This window comes from Rhinopithecus roxellana, chromosome 19 (assembly GCF_007565055.1).
Source record: "Rhinopithecus roxellana isolate Shanxi Qingling chromosome 19, ASM756505v1, whole genome shotgun sequence".
NCBI lineage: Eukaryota > Metazoa > Chordata > Mammalia > Primates > Cercopithecidae > Rhinopithecus > Rhinopithecus roxellana.
Window position 1 is genome coordinate 81194563 of NC_044567.1, and position 13756 is coordinate 81208318.

Here is a 13756-nt window from a genome sequence, read left to right on the forward strand (position 1 = left end):
GTGATTATCCTCAGTTCTTGCTACAATTCCATGGTATTTCATTGTGTATACCAACTTTTATTCAACCAATGCCCTATTGATGGGCATTTTCTTTTTTTTTTTGAAACAGAGTCTCGTGCTGTCACCCAGGCTGTAGTGCAGTGGCGTGATCTCGGCTCACTGCAGCTTAGCCTCCTGAGTAGCTGTGATTACAGGCGTGCACCACCACACCTGGCTAATTTTTGTATTTTTAGTAGAGACAGGGTTTCGCCATGTTGGCCAGGCTGCTCTCGAACGCCTGACCTCAGGTTACCTCAGGTGATCCGCCCACCTCTGCCTTCCAAAGTGCTGGGATTACAGGCATGAGCCACTGTGCCTGGCCCCTCCCTTTTTTTTTTTCAGACAAGGTCTCACTTTGTTACCCAGGCTAGAGTGCAATGGCGCAATCATGGCTCACTGCAACTTCTGACTCTCGGGTTCAAACAATCTTCCTGCCTCCCTCAAATACCTAGGACTACAGGCATGCACTACTATGCCTGCCTTATTTTTGCATTTTTCGTAGAGATGGAGTTTCACCATGTTGCCCTGGCTGGTCTCGAACTCCTAACCTCAAGTGCTCTGCTTCCCTCAACCTTCCACAGGCGTGAGCCTCTGCTCCCAGCCTTCATTGGCATTTCCTTTGTTTCTGGGTCTTTTGCCTTTTTAAATACTCCAGTGAATAGCTAGCTCTATAGATGAGTAATTTAGTAATTTTTTTAGTGTATTTTGGGCTAGATTTCTAGACACAGGATTGCTATATTAAGTAAATGCATGTGTAATTTTCCCTTCGTGTATTGTGAGACTTGGATTTTTGCCAGTTGATAACAGTAGTTTCTTCATATAGTTTTATTTTACTTTTCTCATAGTATGAATTGGGCGTATTTCCATATACCTAAAGGGCATTTTCTTTTCTTTTGTGACTGTTCACCTATTTTCCCATATTTTATCAGGTTGTCGGGTTTTTTTCCTGAAACCCAACATTATATGTTAAAGATAGTTACTGCAATAGACTCAACCAATTTTTACTTAGGTGATTTGAAGAGTGTCTTGTCAGTGGCAAAAACAAATGCAGAGGGAGACTCTTAATTTCTGAACTACCATGGAAAGACAGGCTTTCTGTTCATGGTAGTGGTAATTTTTTATATGTTTTTAAGAACTATACTCTTAATGATACTATTAAGTTGTCCTTAGAAGTTAACAGTCACAGCTAGGCACAGTGGCTCATGCCTGTAATTGCAGCCACTTTGGGAGGCCAAGGTGGGCGGATCACCTGAGGTCAGGAGTTCGAGACCAGCCTGGCCAACATGGTGAAACCCTGTCTCTACCAAAAATATAAAACAATTATCCAGGCATGGTGGTGTGCACTGGTAGTCCCAGCTGCTCAGAAGGCTGAGGCAGGAGAATCTCTTGAACCTGGGAGGCGGAGGCTACAGTCAGCCAAGATTGTGCCACTGCACTCCAGCCTGCGCAACAGTGAGACTCCATCTTAAAGAGAGGAAGAAGTTAACAATCAAATTTAGGCATTACCTTCCAGTTAATTTGGGGGGCATAGGATTCAGGCAGAAAACCACAGAGTTAAATAATCCTGCTTACTTCTGTTTCTAATACTGTTTGAGTACTTTTGAAAAGTAAGACTATAAGCTTCAGATTTTGAATATTGTCTCGGCAAACCACCTCTGCAATATCTGGTGCACTTTAAGTTTTGAGAGGTAGTCATATCACTTGGTTATTCTCCAGCTCTGGGGTATCCAAAAAATTGTCTGCCTTGTACTGGAGACTAAGGTGATACGAGTCAGTGAGTTAGGGTTAGGCCTTCACCACTGCCCCCCCCAAAAAAAGTCAGTGAGTTAATAGCCTGGAAGACCTAAAAAAATAAGGTGTTGCTTACCACTTTCTTTTATACATTGCATTACTCATACATGAACAGCTTTTCTTTTTAAAAATACAGCTTTGTAATGAAATCCTAAAACAAATGTCTTTTCTGACAATTCGTCATTTTTCATGTGATTTCCAATTTAAAAATCAGATATTCTATTTTTCTAGAAGAACCTAACAAGATATGTGAGAGCAGTAACACTAGTGCTACCACTACCTCCATCCAACCTAATCTGGAAAACAGTAACAGCAGCAGTGAACTAAATTCTTCCCAGAGTGAATCTGCTAAGGCAGCTGATGATCCTGAAAATGGAGAAAGAGAATCTCATACACCTGTCTCTATTCAGGAAGAGATAGGTAAGAAAATACTTCATCCATTCCATTAAAGGGAGGTTTTTTTTTTTTCTTTTCTTTTGTGTTTTTTAATTTTCTTCTTTAGTTTTTAATTTTTTAAATGAAAGTTTGGTGGGGGGGAATTTAGATGTTATTTTCCTTTATTTTTCATTTTTTTAAAAACACAGATAGCACTTGCACTCAATGTTTTTGTTTTAAAAATCTACAAAAGCACACAGAGTGGGGAAGAAAGATCCTTTTCATACTTCCCTCCACAAAGGTAACCACCATCCATCAACAGTTTGGTGTGTAACATTTTAGATCTTTCTCTCTGCAGTTACATTTATGGATATATGTTTACAAAGTTTTTGGAGGGCTTTGGGTGATTTTTCTCGTTTTGGGAGTTTTTAAAATATAAACAGGATCATTCTGCATGTATTGTTCTGCATCCTGCTTTTTTTACCCAGTGATACATGTAGAGAATCTTTTTGTGTTACGAATTGAATTCTTTTTTTTTTTAACTGCTGCATGGTACTCCAGAGTATGGATAAACCATAATTCATACACTGTGTCTCTATTAATGGACATTTATGTTGTTAACAGTTTTTCATTATTACAAATAGTGGTGCTTTTGAACATCTTTAACATATATCTTTGTGTACTTGTGCAGGTATTTCTGGCAGTATAGAAACAGTAGGTGGACTTGCTGGTCAAATGGTAGCTACATTTAAAAAACAGTGATGGCTACTGCTTAATTGTATATCAAAAGAGATTTATACCAGTAATTTTCATACATTTCGGTTTTCTTATTTTCTCACTTAAATTCAGCATCATTCCTCTTAACATTTTTGCCAATGGTGAAAAGTATTTCGTATACAAATTTACATATTCTTACTCACGTGGTTAAGTTTCTTACATGTGTTTGTTGAACTTCCTATCAATTGCTTATTCATATCTTTTTCTCGCTTTTTCTTAATAGAGTTTTGTTGTTTTTCTTTAATGAAGTTTAGGAATGTTTTATGTATTGTGGCTATTAATCTTCAATTTTACATGTATTTGCATAGTAATTGCCTACTTTTAGCTCTTTGTTGTCATACAGAAATTTTTACATTTTTATATAGTTAAATTTATCAATCTTTTTCTTTAGAGTTTTCTGAATTTTGTGTTTTATTAAGGAGGGTTATCACCATCCCAAGAATATACATATATTTTACAGTAATTCTTCTTAATACTTCTATAACTGTTTTCAATCTATCTAAGGTAATAATTTTATCTGATATGAGTTGGAAATCTGTTTTAATTAGGACTTTTTCACTTGCAAGTGACCAAACCAACTTAAACTAGCTTAAGTGAAGAGGGAATTTAATTAGCTTATATAGTTGGGAAGTCCGAGCCGTCATCAGGCATAATTGGACCTTCAGGTATCAAACTCTTCGTTTTCCCCTCTCTCTCTCTCACCTTTTAGGTCTACATATATTTATGTGTGTTAACCTCATTCTCTCCCAATACAGACAGGCTATTTCCATGTGGCAGGGAAGATGGCACCAGCAATTTGTATTTATATGTTTCCAAGGTCTGTGACCCAAAGGCAAGGCCCCTACTTCTGCTCCAAATCAAAAGTCCTTGAGGAAGGAATTTGAGTGGCTTATCTTGGATCATATTATTTCTAACCCTATGACCAGGGCAGGCAAGGTACTACTATTGATGCCTCCAGCAAAAGTGTGTGACTGGAGTTGGGTAGGAATGGTTTTCTAAGGAAAGAAGGATGCCGCAAAGATTATAGCATGATAAATATCTACACTTCCATCTTTTGGTAGCTCAACACGTGTGTGTACCCATACATACAGTTTGTTCCCATACATACAATTCAAAAATGGTTCTGCCTAATATAATGCAAATATTTCACCTACAACTTAAAACTTTTTCAAAAACCTCTTTCCCACAGTTACATCCTGTAATTGTATCTAGACCCAAATCTAGTATTTCTGTGTATGTACATTAATTCCGATAGATCTGGAGGTGGCTTATCTTGATCTTACAATCCATGAGCCACATTATGAATTTAACTGCCTATGACACTCATAAACATCGTGGAGAGTGTTCTTTAATGAATCAGGATGCCATTGGTTTTCTGGGAGAGTGGCTGTGTTTGAGAGGTGAGAAGCATATGAGAAGATTCCCCTTCTAGAGGCCATTCTGTTTTAGCTGCCTAGTTCCTGCTGTCTGTTATTGGGGTTGGGTTGTTGGGGACTTCTGTAGGATAAAACAATCATATAACCCTATTTGTCAGGTTTGGGGTTTTTTTCTGACAGTAGCACTCACTTGTAGATTCCTAGGTTCCCAGCTAATACTTAATGCCCAGTAACTTGCTTTAGGATCCATGAAGGTGAATACCCTCCACTTCCTCAGTTTATCTGTTTAGTAGACCAATAGTCCTAGCCCTCATGTGAAGAGTTTGTGTAGGCTTCTGCCTGTTGGTATCATTAAACAGTGAGCTGCAGAGGCTGATGTAGATCTGTAGCCTGCCGCCAGCCTGCGTCACAAGGATCCACTGCTTTATAATAGGAAGAATATGGCCTTTGGGCAGAGGGTGTTCAGTAAAGACCTCTACCCTCAGTTTAGTTCTCTTTTTCCGTTTCTTTAAGTCTTACCCCGTGGTTGAATTTTCTTCTCCTTTCCCTTATTTGCACTAAGTTTAGCAAGTGATAAAGAATTGACTCTGAGCAGTATTGGATTGTTGGCTCTGAATTAGGAAACTTTTTAAAAGCACTGTGTCATTCTCTTTCTCTTTTCAGGAAATCTGACCCTGACCAAATGACGCCTAAAAAGTATCTATTACAGGACTTTATAGATGGTCCCAGGAACTAGCCACTGTAGTTCAATATCTTGGCGTAAAACTCCATGATCTGACAGCCAGGTGCAGTGGCTCACGCCTGTAATCCCAGCACTTTGGGAGGCTGAGGCGGGTGGATCACCTGAGGTCAGGGGTTCAAGACCAGCCTGACCAACATGGTGAAACCCCATCTCTACTAAAAATACAAAAATTAGCTGGGCATGATGGCGGGCGCCTGTAATCCCAGCTACTTGGGAGGCTGAGGCAGGAGAATCGCTTGAACCCGGGAGGCAGAGGTTGCAGTGAGCCGAGATCGCACCACTGCACTCGAGCCTGGGCGACAAGAGCAAAACTCCATCTCAAAAAAAAAAAAAAAAAAAACCCTCCATGATCTGAGATCCAAGAGAAAATTGATAGTCTGACCAACTGCTTTGCTACCACACATCCAAAGTGACTTGCTTTTCCAGCCTGCTGGCAAGATGCTCAGCACCCTCTCTCCATTTTGACTTATTATTTAAGGAGGGCAAAGAGGTGTGTTCTTTCTGTTTAAAACAAAAATCTGTGGAATGTGAGATAATTTTAATTACCATACCTTTAAGATAGGGGCTGGAAATTTGTAGAAATTTCTAGACCTGCTTTTGAATTGTATTTTATTTCCAAAACTGTAGTAGTGTGATATTTTGGAGTCAGAACCTTAAAATATTCTACTGCATTATTTAGAATTCACTGATTTTGATAGAAATCCATCAAACTTGCTTAAAAGGGGAATTTTATTGACATACGCTATTGAGAAGTCCATTGTTGGTGACAGTCTCAGGTGCATTATTGGATCTAGGGAGCCAAATGAGGTTATTGAAACTACTTCTGATTTTGCCTTTTCATATTTTTCTCTTTATTTCTTCTCTATGATGGGCTTCTTGTTTGCTGTTATCAATGGTTTTCTCCATGTTGTGGGAATAAAAGTGGCCAACTTCTGATTTACACCCTTCCTGCTCATTACTACAAAAAGCAAAGACCCCTTCTCCAACTCCAGATTTTAAAAACTGGAAAGGATGCTGAGAGGATTGGGCCAGAGAGCCAGTCTTGGGGCAGTCACTGTGGCCAGCTAGTGGTGTGCTTTGTCTGGCCATGCTGGGTCCTGCTGCTCACAACATACTTGATTTGCAGCCCTGGCAGAATCATATGATTAAAGTGTGGGAGGGCAGTGGTGAGGGAAGTATCTCCCCAAAGGAAAGAAGGGGTATGGAACAGGTAAAATTAACAGATGTTTATGAAATTGTCTTAATTATTTTCCCCGAAATGCATAGCCAGCTTTCCCAATCCTAGTTTTTCTCTATTTACTTAAAATGCCATCTTTATTATATATAATATAGTAAATGATCTGTCCTTTCATTTGCCAGTGCCACAGTGTCTTCATTTTTTAAAGCCTTAAATTAAAAAGGAAAAATCAGAGCTTATTCAACTGTCTGGTCAATGGAAATTGAACAGTGATGCAGTAGTTTTAGAATGTATACAAATTTTTCTAGCCTGGGCAACATGGCGAAACCCCATCTCTGCAGAAAATACAAAAAATTAAGCAGGTGTGGTGGTGCATGCCTGTGGTTCCAGCTACTTGGAAGGCTGAGATGGGAGAACCACCTGAGCCTGGGGAGTTGAGGCTGAGGTGAAATGAGATTGTGCCACTGCACTCCAGAATGAGACCCTGTCTCAAAAAAAAGAGAAAAAAAGTCAGCCAAAGTGAGATTGATCAGTATATGAAGCAGAAATTGCTCCTGTGCAGTTTGTCACTTTAAAAAATTAAATTACTAGGAAAATGTTGAGAGGTCTTTATTAGGTTATAAAACACTAGTTGATTTTTTTATATTGATAAGCATACACAGATAATTATCTAAATTCCCTAGTGGAAAATTCGTGACATTTATGTTTATAAGCTCAAAACTATTTGGTATTTAAACAGAATTCCAGTGGAAATCTTTTGAAAACTTACACCTTTTTATACAGAAATCCATATTGAATATATAAGGCAACACGTTGTTAGTTTGCTTTTGAATTATTATTATGTTTTTGTTACTTGTAACTTTGTAGCAGCCCTTCCTGTTTTCACATAGATGAGCTTTGAAACAGATAACCTAGCATGTTTGAATTTTTTGTGGAATAATAGATGACTCAGTAGAGTTACGACATTTTCTTTTAAGTGAAAAACTTAAGGATTAATGATACTTGCTTTGCCATTCAAGGGCTTTTTAAAAAATCTGTTTACTTTGTGGATTTTTACATATACACCTGATATGAGTTTTGCTGAAATAAGGTGGTTATAATTATTTACTTATTGTCAGCAATTGCTTTGTGCCTTCTCATTTGACAATAGGTGATTTCAAATCGGAGAAGTCCAATGGGGAGCTCAGCGAATCTCCTGGAGCTGGAAAAGGATCATCTGGCTCAACTCGAATCATCACCAGATTGCGGAATCCAGATAGCAAACTTAGTCAGCTGAAGAGCCAGCAGGTGGCAGCCGCTGCCCATGAAGCAAATAAATTATTTAAGGAGGGCAAAGAGGTGTGTTCTTTCTGTTTAAAAGAAACATCTATTTCCAAAGCTATAGTAGGTAACAAGATTGAAAGCATTAGGCTTTATAAGTATAGTTGCAAACCCAAATTTCAGTCAAGGGATAAAAATGCTATAAATGGCTGATACGCTTTCTTACTACGTGATCAGTTTTATTCTACATATCATTCTAAAGAATTAAAGCCTTCTTTACACATATGAGTAGGCTATTTTGGGTTTATGGTTTATTAAATAACTGTAGGTGATTCACTGCTCAGTTCTAGCTGTGATCACTTCAGGTGAACCTGCAGCTAAAGGATGAGGCTTACCCATTGATAGCAGAGTACTGTGGACAGGACAGCATGGCATCCCAGCTCTGATCATGAACAATGAGATCAGAGCTAGGACTCGGTATCTCTGTCCTTCAGCTAGCCATGGTGACAGGACATGGCCCCAACTGTGTGTCCGATATTCGAGAATTATTTTCAGGGTAGATATGCAAGAATAAATGATGTTCTTAACATCACAGCAATTGCTTAAAAGCAGTGACTTTCATACTTCTTTTTGACTCTGACCCTCAGTCACATACACATTTTTCCATAGCAGTCCAGTACACATATTCAAAAGCTTTCTGAAATAGTGTTTTACCTTATTATGTGGGAAGCACTCTGGTATTTTCTGTGGTAGCCTATATTGCATTACATTTTATTTTTAAAAAAGCTGAAGAAGACCCACTGTTTCATAGTCCATTAAGAGTTGGGACCAACTGTTTGAAAATACTATTTTGAAGTATCCATGGGGTCTTACACTATAGCTAGCATGATAAAAGGACCCGAAAGGATGTTTTTAGGAATATAGTTTTTGGGGGTAGTACATGCAATGCCCTTCTTTTCTCTTAAGTGTACGTTATATACTTGAAAAAAAAGGTAGGTGAGTAATTTATATGTATGGTTTCATGTGTATATTTGAAGTATTAATACATGAAAACAGTGAATAATAGTATCTGGCATGTAATAGGTACTTAATATGTGTTTTCTTTCTGCAGGCATATCTTGGTTGTTTAATTGTAAACAATTAGCTTTAGCTTTTAACTTAGCTTTTAGACTTCAAAAGTTCTATCATAAGATTTATCTTAACTTACTTTGAGTGATTAATTTTAATTATTGAAAGACAGTTGATCAGATGAAATTTACATCTTTGATTGACATAAATAATGCAGTCTTTTTATGTTTTTGGTCAGGTACTGGTAGTTAACTCTCAAGGGGAAATTTCACGGTTGAGCACCAAAAAGGAAGTGGTCATGAAAGGAAATATCAACAATTATTTTAAATTGGGTCAAGAAGGGAAGTATCGCGTCTACCACAATCAATACTCCACCAATTCATTTGCTTTGAATAAGCACCAGCACAGAGAAGATCATGATAAGAGAAGGCATCTTGCACATAAATTCTGTCTGACTCCAGCAGGAGAGTTCAAATGGAACGGTTCTGTCCATGGGTCCAAAGTTCTTACTATATCTACTCTGAGACTGACTATCACCCAATTAGAAAACAACATCCCTTCATCCTTTCTTCATCCCAATTGGGCATCACATAGGTAAAGGAAACTAAGGTTAATTTATTGCTGTAGATATATTAAATGTTTATAAAATGCTTGTTGTAGATGTGCGCTTGAAAACGTCATTACCAATGAGTTGAATGAAGTCAATGTGGTCAACAGACAGGACGTTAGAGGCATGAATGTACTTCTAACTTACTGAACCAACACCACTATTTGGAGGATTAGGAGTCAGAGTCTTTATTCCTGGAATCAGATGGAGGCCAAAGTTACAACTACTGTGCTTTTAACTTAAGGTCAACCTAGTGAAATAATTTCTTTCATTTCTTCTGAAATACAGGGCAAATTGGATCAAGGCAGTTCAGATGTGTAGCAAACCCAGAGAATTTGCATTGGCTTTAGCCATTTTGGAGTGTGCAGTTAAACCAGTTGTGATGCTACCAATATGGCGAGAATCTTTAGGACATACCAGGTAAGTGAATTCTGAGCCTTGTAAATGATGTTGGGCTCCCTTTTGAAATACTAGCATATTAATAATGAAAGTTAGGGTATTTAAGAGGCCATATTGAAGACTTTACCTTTGGCCTCATTTTCTTCCTATATAAGTTGTAAACGTTAATGAATATTATTAGTTCTTTTTTTTTTTTTTGAGACAGAGTCTTGTACTGTCGCCCAGGCTGGTGTGCAATAGCGCAATCTCAGCTTGCTGCAACCTCTGCCTCCCAGGTTCAAGCGATTCTCTTGCTTCAGCCTTCTGAGTAGCTAGGATTACAGGCACCCCCCACCGTGCCCAGCTCATTATTTGTATTTTTAGTAGAGACATGGTTTGCCTGTGTTGGCTAGGCTGGTCTTGAACTCCTGACCTTGTGATCTGCCCGTCTCGGCCTCCCAAAGTGCTGGGATTACAGGAGTGAGCCACCACACCCTCCATGAATATTAGTTCTTATTTGCCATACAGGATTGTGATGAAGATCAAAAGAGATCTGGTATTTGAAAGTTTGAAATATTTTCTTTTTTTTTTTTTTTTTTTGAGACGGAGTCTTGCTCTGTCACCCAGGCTGGAGTGCAGTGGCCGGATCTCAGCTCACTGCAAGCTCCGCCTCCTGGGTTTATGCCATTCTCCTGCCTCAGCCTCCCGAGTAGCTGGGACTACAGGCGCCCCGCCACCTCGCCCGGCTAGTTTTTTTTTTTTTTTGTATTTTTTAGTAGAGACGGGGTTTCACGGTATTAGCCAGGATGGTCTTGATCTCCTGACCTCGTGATCCGCCCGTCTCAGCCTCCCAAAGTGCTGGGATTACAGGCTTGAGCCACCGCGCCCGGCCCGAAAGTTTGAAATATTTTCTAAAGTAGCATTTTTATTGACTAGAAAGAACACTCATGTTTTTTAGTATTTATTCTAGAATCTTGTAGGCAGTATGCTGGGAATCTGATTTATATCCTTTTTTAAAGTTCAGTGTCCAACCAAAGGTCATGTAGCTCCTGAGTAGACCCAGGGCTGTGCAGCTTGAACAGATGACTAAAAAGAAAGAAAATTTTGTGACTTGAATCTACTTTTTAGCCCTGATAGACTTGCTTTGTAACTTTAGTCTTTAAAAAGTTATTATTACAAAACTAAGGTTTATGGTAATGGAAAGAATATTTAAGGGCATAAAGCAAAAAGTCAGAACTATTTTATCTTCCCTGCCCCCATCTTTTCTACAGAGTCCACTCCAAAGGCATAGCCCTATAGCTTTTAAAATGTAAAAAGCCAGGCACAGTGGCTCAATGTCTGTAATCCCAGCACCTAGGGAGACCGAGGTACTAAAAAATTAGCTGGATGTGGTGGCACATGCCCGTCTTCCCAGGTACTCGGGAGGCTAAGGCAGGAGAATGGCTTTAACTCAGGGGGTGGAGGCTACAGTGAGCTGAGATTGTGCCACTGCACTCCAGCCTGGGTGACAAAGCAAGGCTTCATCTCAAAAGAAAACAAAAGGGACATAAGATATGTTTTTGAGAAAAATAAATTTATGCCTACTAAATGTTTTTCATCTGCTAAAGGTGTGGCTCCCAGTTTTCTTTGGTGTTTCCACCACATACATTTTTTTTTTTTCTTTTTCACGTAGGATCTCACTGTCACCCAGGCTGGAGTGCAGTGGCATCATCAGAGCTCACTGCAGCCTTGACCTCCCTGGGCTAAGGTTATCCTCTCACCTCAGCCTCCTGAGTAGTTGGGACTATAGACGCATTCCACTATGCCTGGCTAATTTTTGTATTTTTTACAGATAAGAGGTCTCGTTATGTTGCCCAGGCTGTTCTTGAACTCTGGGCTCAAGTGATCTGCCTGCCTCGGCCTACTGGAGTGCTGGGATTAGTGATACATTTCTGATAATAGCACAATAAGTACAATGGTTGCTATAACAGTTTAGAGAGTGGTTTGACAAAAACAAAGTTAAAAATGCAATTCCACTCCTTCCTAATACAGTAGAGAAACTTTTACCCTGTGTACATGAGAAGACATTGTAGTAGGGTGTTCCTTATAATATTATTTCATATGGTGAAATTTGGAAACAATTCCTAAGTACTCATAATCAGGCCTATTTTTTTTTTGTTTTTGGAGACGGAGCCTTGCTCTGTCTCCCAGGCTGGAGTGCAGTGGCGCGATCTCGACTCATTGCAAGCTCCGCCTCCTGGGTTCACGCCATTCTCCTGCCTCAGCCTCCTGAGTAGCTGGGACTACAGGCGCCCACCACCACGCCCAGCTAATTTTTTGTATTTTTAGTAGCGATGAGGTTTCACCATGTTAGGCAGGATGATCTCGATCTCTTGACCTTGTGATCTGCCTGCGTCGGCCTCCCAAAGTGCTGGGATTACAGGCGTGAGCCACCGCGCCTGGCCAATCAGGCATGTTTAAATTGTGTTACTTCATAATGGACTGTTACATAGCAGTGAAAAACACACTATTTGTGAAAAACACACAAGTGTCGAGATTGAATCTCGTAAGTTTACAATAGAATGAAAACATTTGGGCCGGGCGCGGTGGCTCAAGCCTGTAATCCCAGCACTTTGGGAGGCTGAGACGGGCGGATCACGAGGTCAGGAGATCGAGACCATCCTGGCTAACACAGTGAAACCCCGTCTCTACTAAAAAAAAATACAAAAAACTAGCCGGGCGACATGGCAGGCGCCTGTAGTCCCAGCTACTCGGGAGGCTGAGGCAGGAGAATGGCGTAAACCAGGGAGGCGGAGCTTGCAGTGAGCTGAGATCCGGCCACTGCACTCCAGCCTGGGTGACAGAGCAAGACTCCGTCTCAAAAAAAAAAAAAAAAAAAAGAAAGAAAAGAAAACATCTGGAGAGGGTAGGGGGGCGCAAGTGTTGTAAAATTACCTATTGGGTACAGTGTTTACTATACAGGTAACGAGTAACTAGAAACTCATTTCCCCCCAGTGTGTATGCACATATACCCCTTGAATCTGAAATAAAATAAAAATTTTAAAACAGAAAACAGTTCCATCACTGAAAATACATCAGGATAAATGTGGATACCACATATGTTTGTGTAGAGTTTAAAAGCATGTGTGATAATACAATGTTACAGTATTGTTTAGGAATATAGACATTTGTAAAATTTTAAACACAAGGGCTATATACTTGAAAGGTAAGAAATAATACTTCTAAATAAATAAATGCTCAAATATAAATCATAATGAAAACTAGAACACATTTTGATCTGGATGTTCATGAAGGTACTACATACATTGAAATTTGTGAGATGCAATTAAAGTCTTCCTAGGAGAAGTTGCTAGCTTTTAGTGCTCATATTAGGAAAGAAACTGCAAATTAATTAGCTAGGGGTACATCTCAAGGAACCAAGCTAAAGAAAGAAAATATTAAAGATGAGCAAATGTGATGAAATAGAAAACAAATATAGCTTAGGATCCCATTATGTTTTATAAGCCTCTGATAAGATTATCAAGGGGGGAAAAATAATACAGCACAAATAACCAATATCTAGAATAAAAACACGGTGGCTCACGCCTGTAATTCCAGCACTTTGGGAGGCCAAGATTGGCAGTCACCTGAGGTCAGGAATTCGAGACCAGCCTGACCAACATGGAGAAACCCTGTCTCTATTAAAAAACAAAACAAAACAAAAAAATGAAATTAATCAGGTGTGGTGGCACATGCCTGTAATCTCAGCTACTTGGAAGGCTGAGGCATGAGAATCACTTGAACTCGGGAGGTGGAGGTTGCGATGAGCCGAGATCGTGCCATTGCACTCCAGCCTGGACAACAAGAGTGAAACTCTGTCTCAAAAAAAAAAAAAAAAGTAAAACAAGAGACATACTAACCAATATTTCTGATTCTCTTTTATTAGAACTTGGAATTTTAAAGCCTTCACAGGGTCTACTAACACAGTATTCCGGTTTTCTACATCCACAAAGAAAGGGGTCCACCTAGGAGTGGACCAAGATGGTGGAATAGAAGTCCCAGCCTGATCATGCCCCGCCTTGCATTCCCACCGTCACAGAAAGGGGCCTACCGAGCTCCCTTTGGTTGGGGGAAGGGTTGGGAAGGACACCACAGTGATCTCAGTCCTTAGTAGGGCAGAAGCCACA

The 13756-nt window shown here is 39.6% G+C and overlaps 1 protein-coding gene across 13 annotated transcripts in view; it reads left to right on the plus strand.

The window, feature by feature from the left end:
* BPTF (bromodomain PHD finger transcription factor) overlaps window positions 1–13756 on the plus strand; it is a 153341-nt gene that overhangs the window by 58618 nt on the left and 80967 nt on the right. For 10 of the 13 annotated variants that reach the window (XM_010379968.2, XM_010379964.2, XM_010379966.2 and 7 more), the window contains 4 exons: window positions 2062–2250; window positions 7428–7615; window positions 8844–9199; window positions 9501–9632. In XM_010379968.2, the coding sequence (XP_010378270.2) occupies window positions 2062–2250; window positions 7428–7615; window positions 8844–9199; window positions 9501–9632 (865 nt within the window). The remainder of the gene's footprint in view (window positions 1–2061; window positions 2251–7427; window positions 7616–8843; window positions 9200–9500; window positions 9633–13756) is intronic. The other 3 variants (XM_030924187.1, XM_010379965.2, XM_030924186.1) reach the window with 2 other exon arrangements.